Below are 13,267 nucleotides of genomic sequence, written 5' to 3'. Positions count from 1 at the left end.
TTGTGAGTCTCGTGCCAATCAGATCTTGGTCTTTTTCAAGCATTTGCACAACATTACAAAAAAAGTTACCTGCCCAAACCACACAGGATCAAGGAAATGACCCGATTAGCGTCCCATTGCGATGATGTTTTGTTTTTTCACTTTTGCCAAATACCTATTGAACTTTCATTTACACAGACTTTATATGAGGTAACAAATAAGTCCGGTCTCAGTCATCATGGGCTCATGAATACATCCCCATAAACCTTTAAAAAATCCAACTTGCAGTGTCACTGTGCTCAAAGCAATCAATGCTGCTCCCTTGGAGGGGGCAGTCGTCTCTCACAGCGGCGAAGAACATTTACATATTTTAGAGCTCGACTGGAGTCCTTTCTTTGCAGCCAATGTGGTTGATCAGAAAGGTTTGAGCTACCAAACAGCCATAAATCAATTAGATGCTCTTAATGCTGTCATTGGAGGGGGTTATGACCGTGAACGAGAATAGATTTCTCCTACTGGCTTCCGTCACTGGCTGTAACACAGAAGTTACACATCATGCACAAGGCAGATGTAACAATATCCAAATGTGTGACCATTAACGTGAACACAAGTCAAATATTTGAATCGTGAGTCCCTGCACAGAGGATGCATCTTTTTCTAAACATCGAGCTGCAGGATATCAGTGCTTTTCAATAAATGTAATTTATGAGCGGCAGGATACGCAGAAGAACGAGTACAAAAGGAGCAGAACAATAGGGTTGCTGTTCACAGATAGATAATTGGTGAAGCTGTAGGCCTGTGCAGACCGGCTGGTACCAGTGGAGTCAGTCAGTGCTTTTGTGCCACCTAGTGGTCACCACAGAAGTATTGATTACAGTCAACTGCATTGTTTTCTGGTCAAAGGGAAGCTGCTGGATAGAAGGAGGATTAATAGAACTATATACGCTAACCACATATTTTTCTTCGTGTGGGTTGCCGTTCAAATTGTCTACATATTGATATGTTAAACACATGTTGTTTTTAATGGCATCGATCAGAACTCCAGTAAACGTCCCTCTGGCTGGCTTTGTACCAGCGAAATGTCAATAGACTCGGTGCTGGGCTTTTTGTAACTTTCATCTTTCTTTATTCAACAAAACATGTACTAAAGAGTATCTTACATTTCTTCCAAAGCATCATTCAGTGTGTGCAGACACCCGTTCATCTGTGGCTCAATTCCCATTCAAATGTATACAACCAAAGATTTATGAGATCAACACAACAAGCATATAACAAAAGTGACATAGAGAAAAAAATAACTCCTCATATAAACCAACATTTCTGTATCTAAAAATAAACAAAGGGCAATAAAAGAATACAATCTATACAGTAGCTCACTAGGTGTCTTGTACGAATGACACTTCCTTGTATATAGGTGGCGTAAGAGAGCTAAAACATATGATTAGGCAGTAAACTTGGTTCCAAAAGTCTGAGATGAACTGGAAACATGTAAAAACATTTGAAAGAGCTGAGTTAAACCCATAATTACAGAACTGTGAGTTATGTATTGCCATAAATGCCAATGATTAGAAAGCATCATGAAAAGATTCAGTTCTGTTTTAGCTTAATATCTGAAGATCTGTCCGTCCCACGAAGCAGTGAGCCGTCCAAACAGCTGCGGATGGTTTGAAGTCAACGTGATCAGATCATGAAGGAGTGAGTTTGTTTGTAATGCTTGATCTGCAGAGAGAATAAACACATACATCAAATCAGTTCCTAGAATTAGCCAGGGACCAGTGTTATCACCAACCTAACAGAATTCAAAGGCAACCTAGTGTACAAAACGAGCCCCAGCTCAATAAAGATCCCTCTGATCACTCACATTGCGGATGGGAGGGGGGGGAGGAGGGTTGTAGGACATGGCGCTGAAACCCAAAGAGAGGCACTGAGCTCATTAGCAGCAAATAACACACATCTACAGGCAAAGCAGGAAAACAAACCCTTACCTTTTTGTCTTCTTGTCTTCTGTTCAGGGAAACAAAGAAGAAAGGGTGACATTAATGATCACTAAAGAAGGGTCACGTGACTCCTAATCGGTTGTCAGTGATGGATTGTATTAATTACATTCACACAAGCATGCATCGTTTCTGTCCACTTGGATAATGTAAGTCCAGTAATCACTCTCTTGCAGCTTTCCGCAGGGAAATGTCTGTCTAGTTAGCAGTTAAATGCTGCGCTACATCATCGGCTGATCCGCTCGGTCTGCTGCTTGGGGCCGAGCGTGTATTTGTGGAGTACATTTATCAGAGCTTTCTTATGGAAAACCAGTTGGATTCTAGCAGTTAGAACAAATCAAAATAGTCAAATTAATGTGGAAACAAAACACTCCGTAAAGCTGGAACCTACATTGAGGGTTGGCACATAAATCGGTGAGTCCTAACATTGTTTTTATACGGTTTTTGGTATTCGTACTTTTACTTTTAAGGGACTGATCTAAATGCACAGTCTGAACTTTTGAAGCTCTTGCACTTGTTTCCTAGACTTGCCCCCTTAAGGGGCCCCGTTTGCAACACGACACCACTTATTCAAGCCATTTGTTGACTTTTAGTTTTAAGTTTAATATGTTTATGGTGCACATGATCCCCCTTGCTATGACAAAAGCCTGGTAACTTAACAAAAAACACATACTGTGTTACTGGGGACATGTCTGGAATCAATCAACATGAGAAAAATATTATTAATATATAATTATTTTTGCTGCATCTTCAGTCCAACAAAGACAGGAGATAAAACATTGAAAAAACAACTTCATAAGGGACTAAAAAGGGAATATTTAATGCAACTGCGCCGGATTTTCCCATCCAGCTCGTATTTTATAAATGCAAACGTCTCAAATGTAAAAGCAATGATTACCTCATTCAGACCCACACAAACAACCCGCCTCATATGAAGTCTATTAAACATCTGCCCCACTACTCACTCCTGCAGCAGCCTCTGTGTCGGCACACACACACGCAGATGCAACAGAAAAGGCCGAGCGCCAGAATGCCTGCAGCACCTGTGATCAAATACGCTATATTCCAAGGATCTAGAGGGAGAGGAGAGAGAGGGAAAATTCGTCAGTCTTTGATGAGTGGAGCGAAACGCGTAAACTTGAAAGAGAGTGCGAGAAAAACACCACATACATTCAATGACTTTGAGTTGTTGGGACACACAGCTCTTGGGCGCCCCCGCGCTGTTGGAAGACTCACAGCGGTACATCCCTGCGTCTGTCTTGGACACACTCTTAAACTTCTGCTCCACACAAACACAAGATGAGAGCACATCAAAAAACACAGTTTGTGGACCCCTTGGTGCATTAAGTGCCTATAATTTAGTGTGAGCTCACCAGTGTGCCCTTGTTCGTGTCAACGATGTATGGAGAATCTGTCGTGGCCGTCAGAGCCTTGTTGTCTTTGTACCAGCGGTAGGTGGCAGGGGGCATGCTGAGTTTGTCCTTACAGAGAAGCTCCAAACCTGAGCCCACAAACACGGAGCTCGGGACCTCACAGGACGGGACGTGAGGAGGCACTGAGGAGAGGACAAGCCCCTCGGGTTACAACAACAAGATGTACAAAAACACTTACTGCTAATGATTCATTTGCTTTACCGTTCAAATGGGGGTAAATAAATCTTGAGAAATTAGATTTCTTACACATTGATTGAATTGCCAGCTTGTAGTGTGATATTTGTGATATTGATCCCTGAGGAGGAGGAACTGTAAAGTAACCACATGGGAATGCTCTGATCTAATGTTCATTGTTCAATTATCTCTTACCCCGCTTCATATGTGTTAGAGATCATATTGAGTATTTCATATCAAAAACAAGTTTTCTTCTTTTTCTGTTCTGTTGACGTCTGATTATTCAATTGACTGTCCTCCTAGATACAGTCACCATTACATGTGCATAGAACACATGCTCCCCTTCCTACCGAGCACATCCAGGGTCACAATGGCTTCCCCGAGGTTGACGTGGTCCTCGCCAGCAGTCACCTCACAGCGGTACTCCCCAGAGTCTTTTTGGGTAACAGAGTGTATTGTCAGCGTCGCTCCTTCCATCTGCGCCCGTCCTGCATAAGACCCTGTGGTGGAAGGTGATGGAGGATGGACAAAGCTTAACTAATGGTTAAAAAAATAGAAGGATGGCGGGAGGAAAGCAGCGAAATATCAGCGCGTTCAGCTCAGAGAATCAAATACATTTGTGCGGTAATGTTCAGTCACTGACCAGTAAATTTGTGATTAAAGTACACAAAGGTCACGCCCTTTCCTTTCTTCTTCCACTCGATTCGAGGGTTCGGATCTTTCTCTGTCCGGAACTCACAGGTGAGCACAGCATCTGAGGACAGAAAGCGAAGCAGAAACATTACTTTGTGAACACAGCAGCAATCGTATCTGCTATTCTCATCTGAGATTGATTAAATACATTTGTTTTCCATTGTATTGGCCGTTAATTATATTTGTTAGTTTCCAAAAGGAGATATCAGAGATAACATCTCTTCCACTGTCTCATCTTTGCCCATCAACATGTTACTTAATTAACACCAGTCACTACTCCACTTTTACTCCCACTCATGTGATATTACATTTCAGACACCTAAAACCTAATGTGAACTTTTCTTTTGTTGTTTTTATTATTTTCATTTATATCAACTGGATGAAAAAACCCATTGGAAAATATGGTGAATTTGAGAGTGATTTAAAGTTGCTCTTTTATTCCTATTTTAAAACATTTAAGATAAGGTAGATTAAAGACTAAAGAGAGTAAATTGCAGAATCATTTTACAATGTTGATCTTTAGAGTTGTGGTAAGTTGAGGGTTTGAAGGATGAATGGATGATGCTTCACAGTCTCACCTGTGTGCTCGTGGACCTCCACTTTGGGTTTACTGCTGCTTACCGTCACCGACACGGAGCCAGGACCTGCAGGGGAGAGAGGACCATTACTACATGTTATATAGTTATTGTGCTCACAGAGAGAAATAATTACCTCATCTTGTACTGTTAGACCTGTTAGCTTTTTGGACTCCAGTGCAATCAGAAATATAGAGGCGTAAACAGGATAAAGACTCCATAAGAATAATTGTCAGCTCATCTCAGGATTGATATAAAAAGTGTAATAATCCATAATGCATTCTGCTCTCTTTTTGTGTGGATGAACCCTCAGACCAGTTTAGATTCATCCTGGTGGTACCAGGAGCGCTGGTGTGCAGGAATGTGGCTGATGGATGATTGTCTGACAAGAAGCTTTACCCCGACCTGATAACCTCTGTCCCACCAGCACACACACATACACACACACACACACACACACACACACACAGACTACATTATGTTCTCCCTAGAAAATCCGTAGAAGTATACACACATGCTGAAAATGACCAAAAATCTCTAAAATCCAGCGGCTGTAGTCAGCTTGTATTCCTTGGTGATGGCTTTCTATGGCAACAGGTTTCTACACCAGCAAAATATAAATAAATAATAGTATATTTCAATTGATGAAATGTGTTGTTTTAAGCTAACTTAAAATGCAATAAATCCAGCTGTTGCACCCTGTGAAGGACATAGCCACTTGAAACACAACAGTTGCATTGGAGACTCTTTTATTTGGGAAAAATCAAACCATACGTCTGTTTTGGCATTATGGAGTGAACACATGGTGACAGTGAGAGAGTGTGTGTGTGTGTGTGTGTGTGTGTGTGTGTGTGTGTGTGTGTGTGTGTGTGTGTGTGTGTGTGTGTGTGTGTGAGAGAGTGTGTGTGTGTTTGCCACACGTGCATATCTTTTGCAGACAAAGCCGCTCTTTGTGACAGTAACCTTACCCTTCCCAGCTGGCTCAAAAACACACACCCAGATATCTGCACTACACACTTGTGAGGCTCTACAGTGATTGGACCTTTAACCCGACCCTCAGTCCAAACGCGACCCGATTTTGACCATTGAGCTGAATCGTTTTGCAATGAACTAATGTTGACCTACATACCTTTACGTCATGTTGAAGACATGATGTCCATATCGTCATTGACGTTATAAATGTAATTCTGAAATGTCCAATTATATTAATGTGCACTGTTTAAAACCCCCAAATACCTTTTTAAATGCAGTACTCTCAATCATAACACCATGATATAAAAGAAAGAAGAAGAAAAGGCATTCCTTCGTCAGCCTTGTCCTAACTGAGGGTCGCTGAATCTTTTGATCGCTTTGAGGAAATTTGGTCCTCATGAGTCAAGAAAGATCAAAACACACGTCAAAGCTGCAATTATCACCATAAAGCATGTTGTTTGGAAAGCAGACTCTGCCCCTTAGAAATCCCACAGCAACTTCAAATGCATTTCTCCAGATAGCGAGTTGCCATTTCCATCTGAGCCCAATCAGCGACAGGGTCAGCCGGGGGCCACCTTCAAACTGAAACATTGGGATCTGAGGCTCCTCAACAGGGCCGGGAGATGTGTTTCATCACCCTGTAGATCTTGAGTTTGATGTAAACAGGGAGCCCAGAAGCTACCACTCCCTGCACAATGTCACTCTCTGATGTAGGATGGGAACACATCACAGGTCCTCCACTGAACATGCACCGACCAATCAGTCGGCTTCATATTAAAGCCATTAGGAATTGTAATAATCTAGTTAATTGGTTGCACAAGGCCAAACATGCATTGCGTAGAGAGAAAAATCTGTATTAAATAATTGGCATATTGCATCATTTTTCATTCTTTCTGATTTCACTTCTAAATGAAAAAAAAGTTTTAAAAAAAGAGCGGAGTCAAAATATGATTTAGTTCTGTTGATGGTCTTCTTTTTGTTAAAGTAATTCATTAGACTGAACACCTTCTCCCCACACCACACCTTTGGTAAAGGAAATACATTATATTCTGTTTTTTAATGCACATCTTTAGAGGTTTATCATGTTGAGACGATCTGAGTATCCTGTTCAAAACAATGACTGTAGAAATATAGAATTCTAAGTATCCATAAACCTAAACTGACCAAAGCTAGCACTGTTGCACAACTTCATGTATTTCTTCCTCAAAAAAGTTTTCTGATATCAATGCTCTATATCTACAAGCCCATTCCAGCTTCTTCTTAATAAACATGGTGTCGTTGTTTTATAACTCAGAAGTAAACTCACTGTGCATTAAAGTGAAGAGAAGAGGCAGCGCCAATAGCTTCATGGTGTTCATGTCTAGTCCGCCGTGATGGTCCGCACGTGTCTGTGCACTGTGGAGGTGAGTTTTACTCTCCAAGCTGCATCTGCAGCAGGCGCGCGCTCTCGCGTCTCCTGGACAACTGTCGGGGGGGGGGGCGCGCACAGACGTGGAGAGCTGCTGCTGCCCTCAGTGGAGACCAGCGGTGTGTTACAGGAAGAGCGAGCAGGGGAATGTGAGTCTGTTAGTTTGGGAGTAAAATCATGCCAAAATACCTCTTGGGTTTTTTTTTCTTAATAAGCAAGATGCCTGAAACGTGAAGCTGGAGATGTGAACGATGGGAGTGAGCAAATGCTTGAGTGTCCAGGTATCTTGAAAGCACAAAACCAATGAAAATATAGTATCCCAAGACACAAGTCACTATTATGTGCAACAGAAGAAAATCAATCTGGAATAAACAAAACTGGCACGCAAGAAAGCTTTAAAAATGGTATTGAGATCTTGAGGTTACCGCAGAAAAAAAAGTCCACACAAGTATCAAGTTGAATCTACCGTTCATTTAGAAGAACAAATAAATATATAAAGTGTATTTTTTTATTAGGTAAAATCAATATGCTTAAATAGTTTTCATTTCTTAAAAACAAGAAATCCTGCATGTAATTTCATAGAGAGCAACATCCCCATGGTGAGAGTTGTGGGTGTAATAGGAGGTGCCGAGATGGGACAGCTGCTGGCTGAGCTACTGTGTCCTTGGCTATTAGGTTTCTCACCACCACCAGCCACACAACAGCTCATTGTCGCTCAGTCCCGTTAATGTGCACACATGCCTACATTTGTGGCCATATGCCCACACAAAGACACACACGGGGGCCGTCCACGCAGACACGTGTGCATACGCGTACGAGAGGAATACAAAGTCGCCAAATGGCTGCTGCGGCACCTGTTCACAATCAGCGATCACAGCTGCTGCGCTGTGTGCTGGACACACTGCTGTCATGGTACACACACATATGCGACAACACAGCTCAGCACCCACTGTGCCCTTCACACAAACATGGTTTAAACATACAGTACCAGTTTTGACTGGTACCGGTACTTTTCTCACTTAATTTGTTTGCCTGCACATTTCTCTCAGGTAGTGAGACTCATGTGAATGAAGGGGTGACTTCAAGTGTGGTGTGATCGTTGGTGACAACCAGAGTCCTTTAACAGCTGTTCCACTCACACTCGACTGCACACAGTCCAACAAAACACAGCAAGCCTGGATGAATTTCATTTCCCTTATTCATTTTCATTTTTCATAAACATTTCTGTAACACATCTGGAGAAACAAGATGTTTGACTAAATGTGAAAGTGGTTTGTTGATTAATCATAAACAAGTTGAGTGCTATGTGTTTTATTTGAATCGCCAGTGTTGACATGGGGCAGCTTCAATCTGTAAACAGTGTTCACCATTTACTACGGTTTGCAGGTTTAATGACAACAGAAATGAGACAGAGGCACGTTTTCCCTCCCTTGGTGGTGTGTGAGAGGTGCTGCAGAAACAGCAATGACGTGGATGTAAACGTGCTTCATGAAGAATAACTAGTATGTCCCAATAAATATATGTCAAATGCAATATTGCAATAACACCAGGGTGCTCTTCCTCTTGTTGTAGCTTTGTTTTGTGGGGGGTTTCTGACCCACAATCCTCGCAGCGCACACAATGTTTCTAAAAAGTTTTATTTGTGTCTCCAACCAAACTTCTTACTTTCCATTTTCAGTTTAAGAATCAATAAACTACCTTTCTACTTCGTTAATTCTGATGCTGCAGTGTCAAGAGGAAGCAAAAGAGAAAAAAAACAAGAGCTTTTGATTAGATAAGGTAACGGGAAGTGCAATAGAAGGGGTGGACTAATAGTGTCCATAAAGATTCACCAAACTCAGATAAATATCAGACGCAAAGAGAAGAGCCCATGAACCAGTGATAATACTTTATGGGTACAAGACACATACGAAATCTCAGTCTTCTATCCTAAAAACAGATAGATTCAAACGGGTCAATATGACAACGCTGGCGTTATTCTCACTGAGCCTGGCAGGTAAGACATTTCAATACAGCATTTCTCCACAAACGTGTTTTCCAAAATGTACATTTTGCAACTTTGGGTTTAAGATCTTTTCAAAGTCAAAGAAGACTTTGCGTTTAGTGAACACTGAAATTAAAAGGCATTTACATGTGTTTTAGTTGGTAGTTTTTGTAGACCCCTTCCAGCGTGTATATAACATGTACAAATCATTCCTAATATTGTTTACTAAACTAGAGGAGAGTAGCTAATAAACTCTGAGGGGTGCATGTCTGCATCCAAAGTCCCATTTTCTAATAATTCCTCCACTGTGGCAGGTAAGAGAATCTGCATCATTTCACCAGCAATGTCATCTGTTCATTTGTCCCTGCAGTGGCTCTGGGGTTGCCACCATTTGCTCCTGGTGTGGACAAAGCACAGAGATGAGTCCTCTGCTGGGAGACTTGGGTTCCTGTGCACGGTCATGTGGTGGTGGAGGAACCTGCGCCACAAGTCAGGCCAGGATCCGAGGAGAAGGAGGAAGAAATGTCTCCAGTGGCGACTGACATGAAGTACCGTGTGGAAGTTCTCTAGATCTAGGAAAAGCCACCAGTTAGCGAGGAGCAAGAGGGCCAAAGAACATGCAGAGTTTGAGAAAGAACCAGATGCGAAGGAGGATCTAGAGGCTGAGGTGGAGCCAGAAGTTCATCTGAATCCAGAAGTTATGGTGAACCTAAACGCCGATGCAGAGCCGGCGGTTGAGATGGCGCAAATAAACCTTGAAGGGAACCTTGAGATGGGCCAGAATTTCAAACAGAGGCACATTGACATGGAGGGAAAATATGAAATGGGTGAGCCAATCATGGAGCTGGAACCACTGGATGAAGACAACGTGCCGTTTTCAGAAGTGGAAAACTCTCTGATGGCAGCATTTCAGAATCACAATTCTGTCAATCTCACCCTCCCAAATCCGAGTGATTTTGGTTACTTTTTAAAAGAAGAACCAATCATGGAGCTGGAGCCTGAAGAGGTAGGTCAGCAGGTCATGTCAGAGGCAAGTACTGTGGAAGAAGGGCCAGCATTGGACATTATGGGGCAGCAGACCCCATCTTTAGGGCAATATTTCAGAAGGAGGCTTCAGTAGGTCTCCCAGAAATGGAAGCGGGTCCTGATGAAGGTCAGAATAGTGTGGCATTAAAAAAACAGCCATTGAGGAAGGGAGTTAAAAACCCAGAAGAAACAAGATCATCACCAAATCAAGACCATCAAGGTAAAACATAGGCATAAACACAGCGAGGCAAGAGGGAATAAATGCAGCAAATACAAAATTTGAATCCAACTTGACAATGCTGTAATATCACATTTGACCACAGGGAAGAGCCATTGTCCCGGTGTGCTACTCCAGGGGACGTGTTACCAGTTGTTCACAGGGCCAAAGACGGCCTCGGATGCGGAGGTATTAGCATTGTGTGTGTCATAGATTCACCAGGAAACCCTAATGAAATTAAACTTTTTAAAGCGACAGACAGCAGTTCATAATCCCACTCCATCGAATCCCCTTCTTTGCAGTTCTTCTGCCAGGAGCATTTCACCGCGGGACACTTGGCCTCCATCACGAGCCAACGCAGCCACAGAGAGGTGATGGACATGATACTGCAGCAAAACAGAATCCTCACTCGCACCTGGATCGGAGGATTGCGATATTTAAAGGTGTGTATGTGTGTAATGAGTCAGGGAGTAAATCTGGTTGTGATGTCTTCCTAACCTTCACTAATCACATAATCAAAAGCGGTTTATTTCATTGTTGTGTTTGTATGTGGAAAATAAATTGAATTAACAAGGCCCTCATGTGATTAGCCATCAACTAACCACCTGTTATCTGTCAGACCGGGCGCTTTATCTGGTTGGATGGATCCCACTGGGGCCACGCTGATTGGCTGCAATGGGAGCCCAATAACACGTCCAATCGTGAGGACTGTGTGGAATTGCTGCCACAAGGTGAGAGTCACAATGTTGTAGCTGAACTGAACAACCAATATGTTTGACTTTCTGATCTGCTTATTGTTTCAGGAAATGGAAAGTTCAATGAATTGACTGCTTCTTTGTCCAATTTGATGCAGATTGACTGACTAAAAGGCAGCTAATTAAACATAAAGCAGTTCATTCAATTCAACTTGAAGATCAGGACTTCTAAGCATGCATTACACTATACTCGTTTATAACAATATAACAACTTAAAAAATATATATTAAAAAAACTATTCCTTTTTGTGGTTATTTCCCTTTTAAAAACAAGATTTCAATGTGTCCTTAGTATCTAAGTGTGTCTATTAAGTACCAAAAGGGGGTTCTTAGGTTTAGGTTATGAGGGTTTATCAGGACGCAGTGACACAACCATCAATCAGTCTGTTGTGTTCATCTAAACTTCATCTCCAACAATGATCCATCCTTCTGGTGCCGTGCTAAGCCGATAAAAGCTGTTCACAATGAGATCTCAGATTTAAGGTTTACTGTGTGCAGCATTGCTGTCTGGATATCTATGCCGATTTTATTCTGTCAGAGTTGCATCTAGACTTACTGAATTCCAACCCTCGCCTTCCCTTTATAAAGTACAGGAGCTTAGCGCCCATTAAGTGATATGCACACACTCACGCTGCACATGCGGCTAATGTAAATCCTGCAGGGGCTCACATGCTGCGGTGTGTTACTCTGACTCATTTTCCACTGGGCCACATCACCTTTTTCCTGACCTTTGGAAGTGCAGGTGAGGATTTCAGCCTCCAAAGTGAGGACTGGCAGCTCCTCCTCTTCCCGTTTTAATACCCGGCTGCCCCGCGTCTATGTGGACACAACCACCACCACATGCACTCATTTGCTTATAGTAAAAATGTTATAATCCGTCACTACATTAGTTGACACACGTGAGCGTTGCAGATTCTCCATTGTTCCACTACCTGGAAAAGGGTCTTTTGCAGGATTTAAGAGATCACAGTTTATATCAATAAAACATGAGCCATTTTGTCAAAAAAGGAACATCTGTGAATACTACCATTCCGCTGTAATGATTGATGCATGAGGTAGCTGCCGTTGGACTTATGGTGTTGACATCGTAGCTCTCTGGAAATCCCCAAATACCTTGACTGCTTATTGTAGTGTTGCTGTTTAGAAGTAAGTGACTCAGTGCTGCTGCTCGCCATCTGTCAGTTCAAGTCATTTTTGAGCTTCACCACCAGCTGCCTGCTGACTTGTTTTGGTGCGAGTGAGTGTTGACGCACGGAGGCTGTGGGTCCTCCCGACTGAGCACACTGAAGGCCACTGTGTCGTAAACTTGGTGTCGCAGACTGGACTGGAGTCAGGCTTTTAGTGCAGCTATGAACTATAGTACTAATCTGCATGCAAAAAAATAAAACATAGGAAACAAACAAGCTGTTTCTCAGCTGTGTGTGGTCAGAAACGTATAAAGAAATACTTTTTGCTCATATCAAAGGTGGGAATGTACTTAAAAGTCATATAGTTGTGTTTTAAGTTGAATGTTGTTGTGTTCATTGTCACATAGTATATTCTCTACATTATATACATATTTACATATAAATATACAGTATATATATACAAATATACATGCATATGTGCACAGACTAATGGATTTGAGACATGTCCACTTCACAGACTATCAAGTATCACAAGTATCAGTATTTTTATTTGCAGCCCATCAACTCATGAATTGTGAAAGTCGTGTAATCATCTTAATAATGTGTTGTATTTTGTTTTGCCGTTCTACCTTCTGGTGAATATACCAGTGGTGACTCTTTCTCTTTACTGATGCAGTATTAGGGGGAGGAGAAGCAGAGGGTACTGTAAGTTCATTGACTGAAGGTACAGTAGTCTTGGGGGGGTGCAGGGCTGGTTGTTTGATATATTCTTACTAGAATTTTAATTCTTTTTAATATCTGCCTCAGGTTTTTGAGGGTTTGCAGCATCTCAAATCAGAAAAACTTCTGTTTATCTCTCGCACTAATGTCCTCTCCCTCGCGTTGCTGTTTAATGAAGCTAGCAAATGGCCCAAAGTAATATTGATATTTA

At 42.0% G+C, this 13,267-nt stretch overlaps 2 protein-coding genes across 2 annotated transcripts; one reads left to right on the top strand and one right to left on the bottom strand.

Moving 5' to 3' along the window:
* Positions 1 to 1,106: 1,106 nt before the first annotated feature.
* On the bottom strand, positions 1,107 to 7,224 carry jam2b (junctional adhesion molecule 2b). Its single transcript, XM_037488815.2, has 10 exons — positions 7,127 to 7,224; positions 4,852 to 4,917; positions 4,224 to 4,334; positions 3,931 to 4,080; positions 3,347 to 3,528; positions 3,144 to 3,252; positions 2,939 to 3,046; positions 1,965 to 1,983; positions 1,841 to 1,883; positions 1,107 to 1,698 (listed from the first exon to the last, which is right to left on the bottom strand). Exons 1-10 carry the CDS (start codon positions 7,176 to 7,178, stop codon positions 1,660 to 1,662), a joined length of 879 nt encoding a protein of 292 aa, XP_037344712.2. The 5' UTR covers positions 7,179 to 7,224; the 3' UTR covers positions 1,107 to 1,659.
* A 2,895-nt stretch (positions 7,225 to 10,119) lies between these two features.
* LOC119229113 (lectin-like) lies at positions 10,120 to 11,317 on the top strand. Its single transcript, XM_062564897.1, has 5 exons — positions 10,120 to 10,458; positions 10,562 to 10,644; positions 10,758 to 10,898; positions 11,075 to 11,186; positions 11,259 to 11,317. The coding sequence occupies exons 1-5, from the start codon at positions 10,344 to 10,346 to the stop codon at positions 11,315 to 11,317; spliced, it is 510 nt and encodes a 169-aa protein (XP_062420881.1). The 5' UTR covers positions 10,120 to 10,343.
* The last annotated feature ends 1,950 nt before the right edge of the window (positions 11,318 to 13,267 follow it).

The sequence above is a fragment of the Pungitius pungitius genome, chromosome 10, assembly GCF_949316345.1.
Source record: "Pungitius pungitius chromosome 10, fPunPun2.1, whole genome shotgun sequence".
NCBI classification, from domain to species: Eukaryota; Metazoa; Chordata; class Actinopteri; order Perciformes; family Gasterosteidae; genus Pungitius; species Pungitius pungitius.
The sequence above is the reverse complement of the archived record's forward strand: the minus strand, read 5'-3'. Positions and strand labels throughout refer to the sequence as shown.

What these genes read in the sequence shown, in the direction of transcription:
- jam2b (XM_037488815.2), bottom strand. Translation starts at nt 7,178, where the DNA reads ATGAACACCATGAAGCTATTGGCGCTGCCTCTTCTCTTCACTTTAATG. An exon ending in TGTGACCCTGGATGTGCTCG is followed by an intron (nt 3,529 to 3,930) that starts GTAGGAAGGGGA and finishes TCCTCTCCTCAG; the next exon opens with TGCCTCCTCACGTCCCGTCC. An exon ending in CCCCCCCTCCCATCCGCAAT is followed by an intron (nt 1,699 to 1,840) that starts GTGAGTGATCAG and finishes TTCTCTCTGCAG; the next exon opens with ATCAAGCATTACAAACAAAC.
- LOC119229113 (XM_062564897.1), top strand. Translation starts at nt 10,344, where the DNA reads ATGGAAGCGGGTCCTGATGAAGGTCAGAATAGTGTGGCATTAAAAAAA. An exon ending in GAGGATTGCGATATTTAAAG is followed by an intron (nt 10,899 to 11,074) that starts GTGTGTATGTGT and finishes GTTATCTGTCAG; the next exon opens with ACCGGGCGCTTTATCTGGTT. An exon ending in TGTGGAATTGCTGCCACAAG is followed by an intron (nt 11,187 to 11,258) that starts GTGAGAGTCACA and finishes TTATTGTTTCAG; the next exon opens with GAAATGGAAAGTTCAATGAA.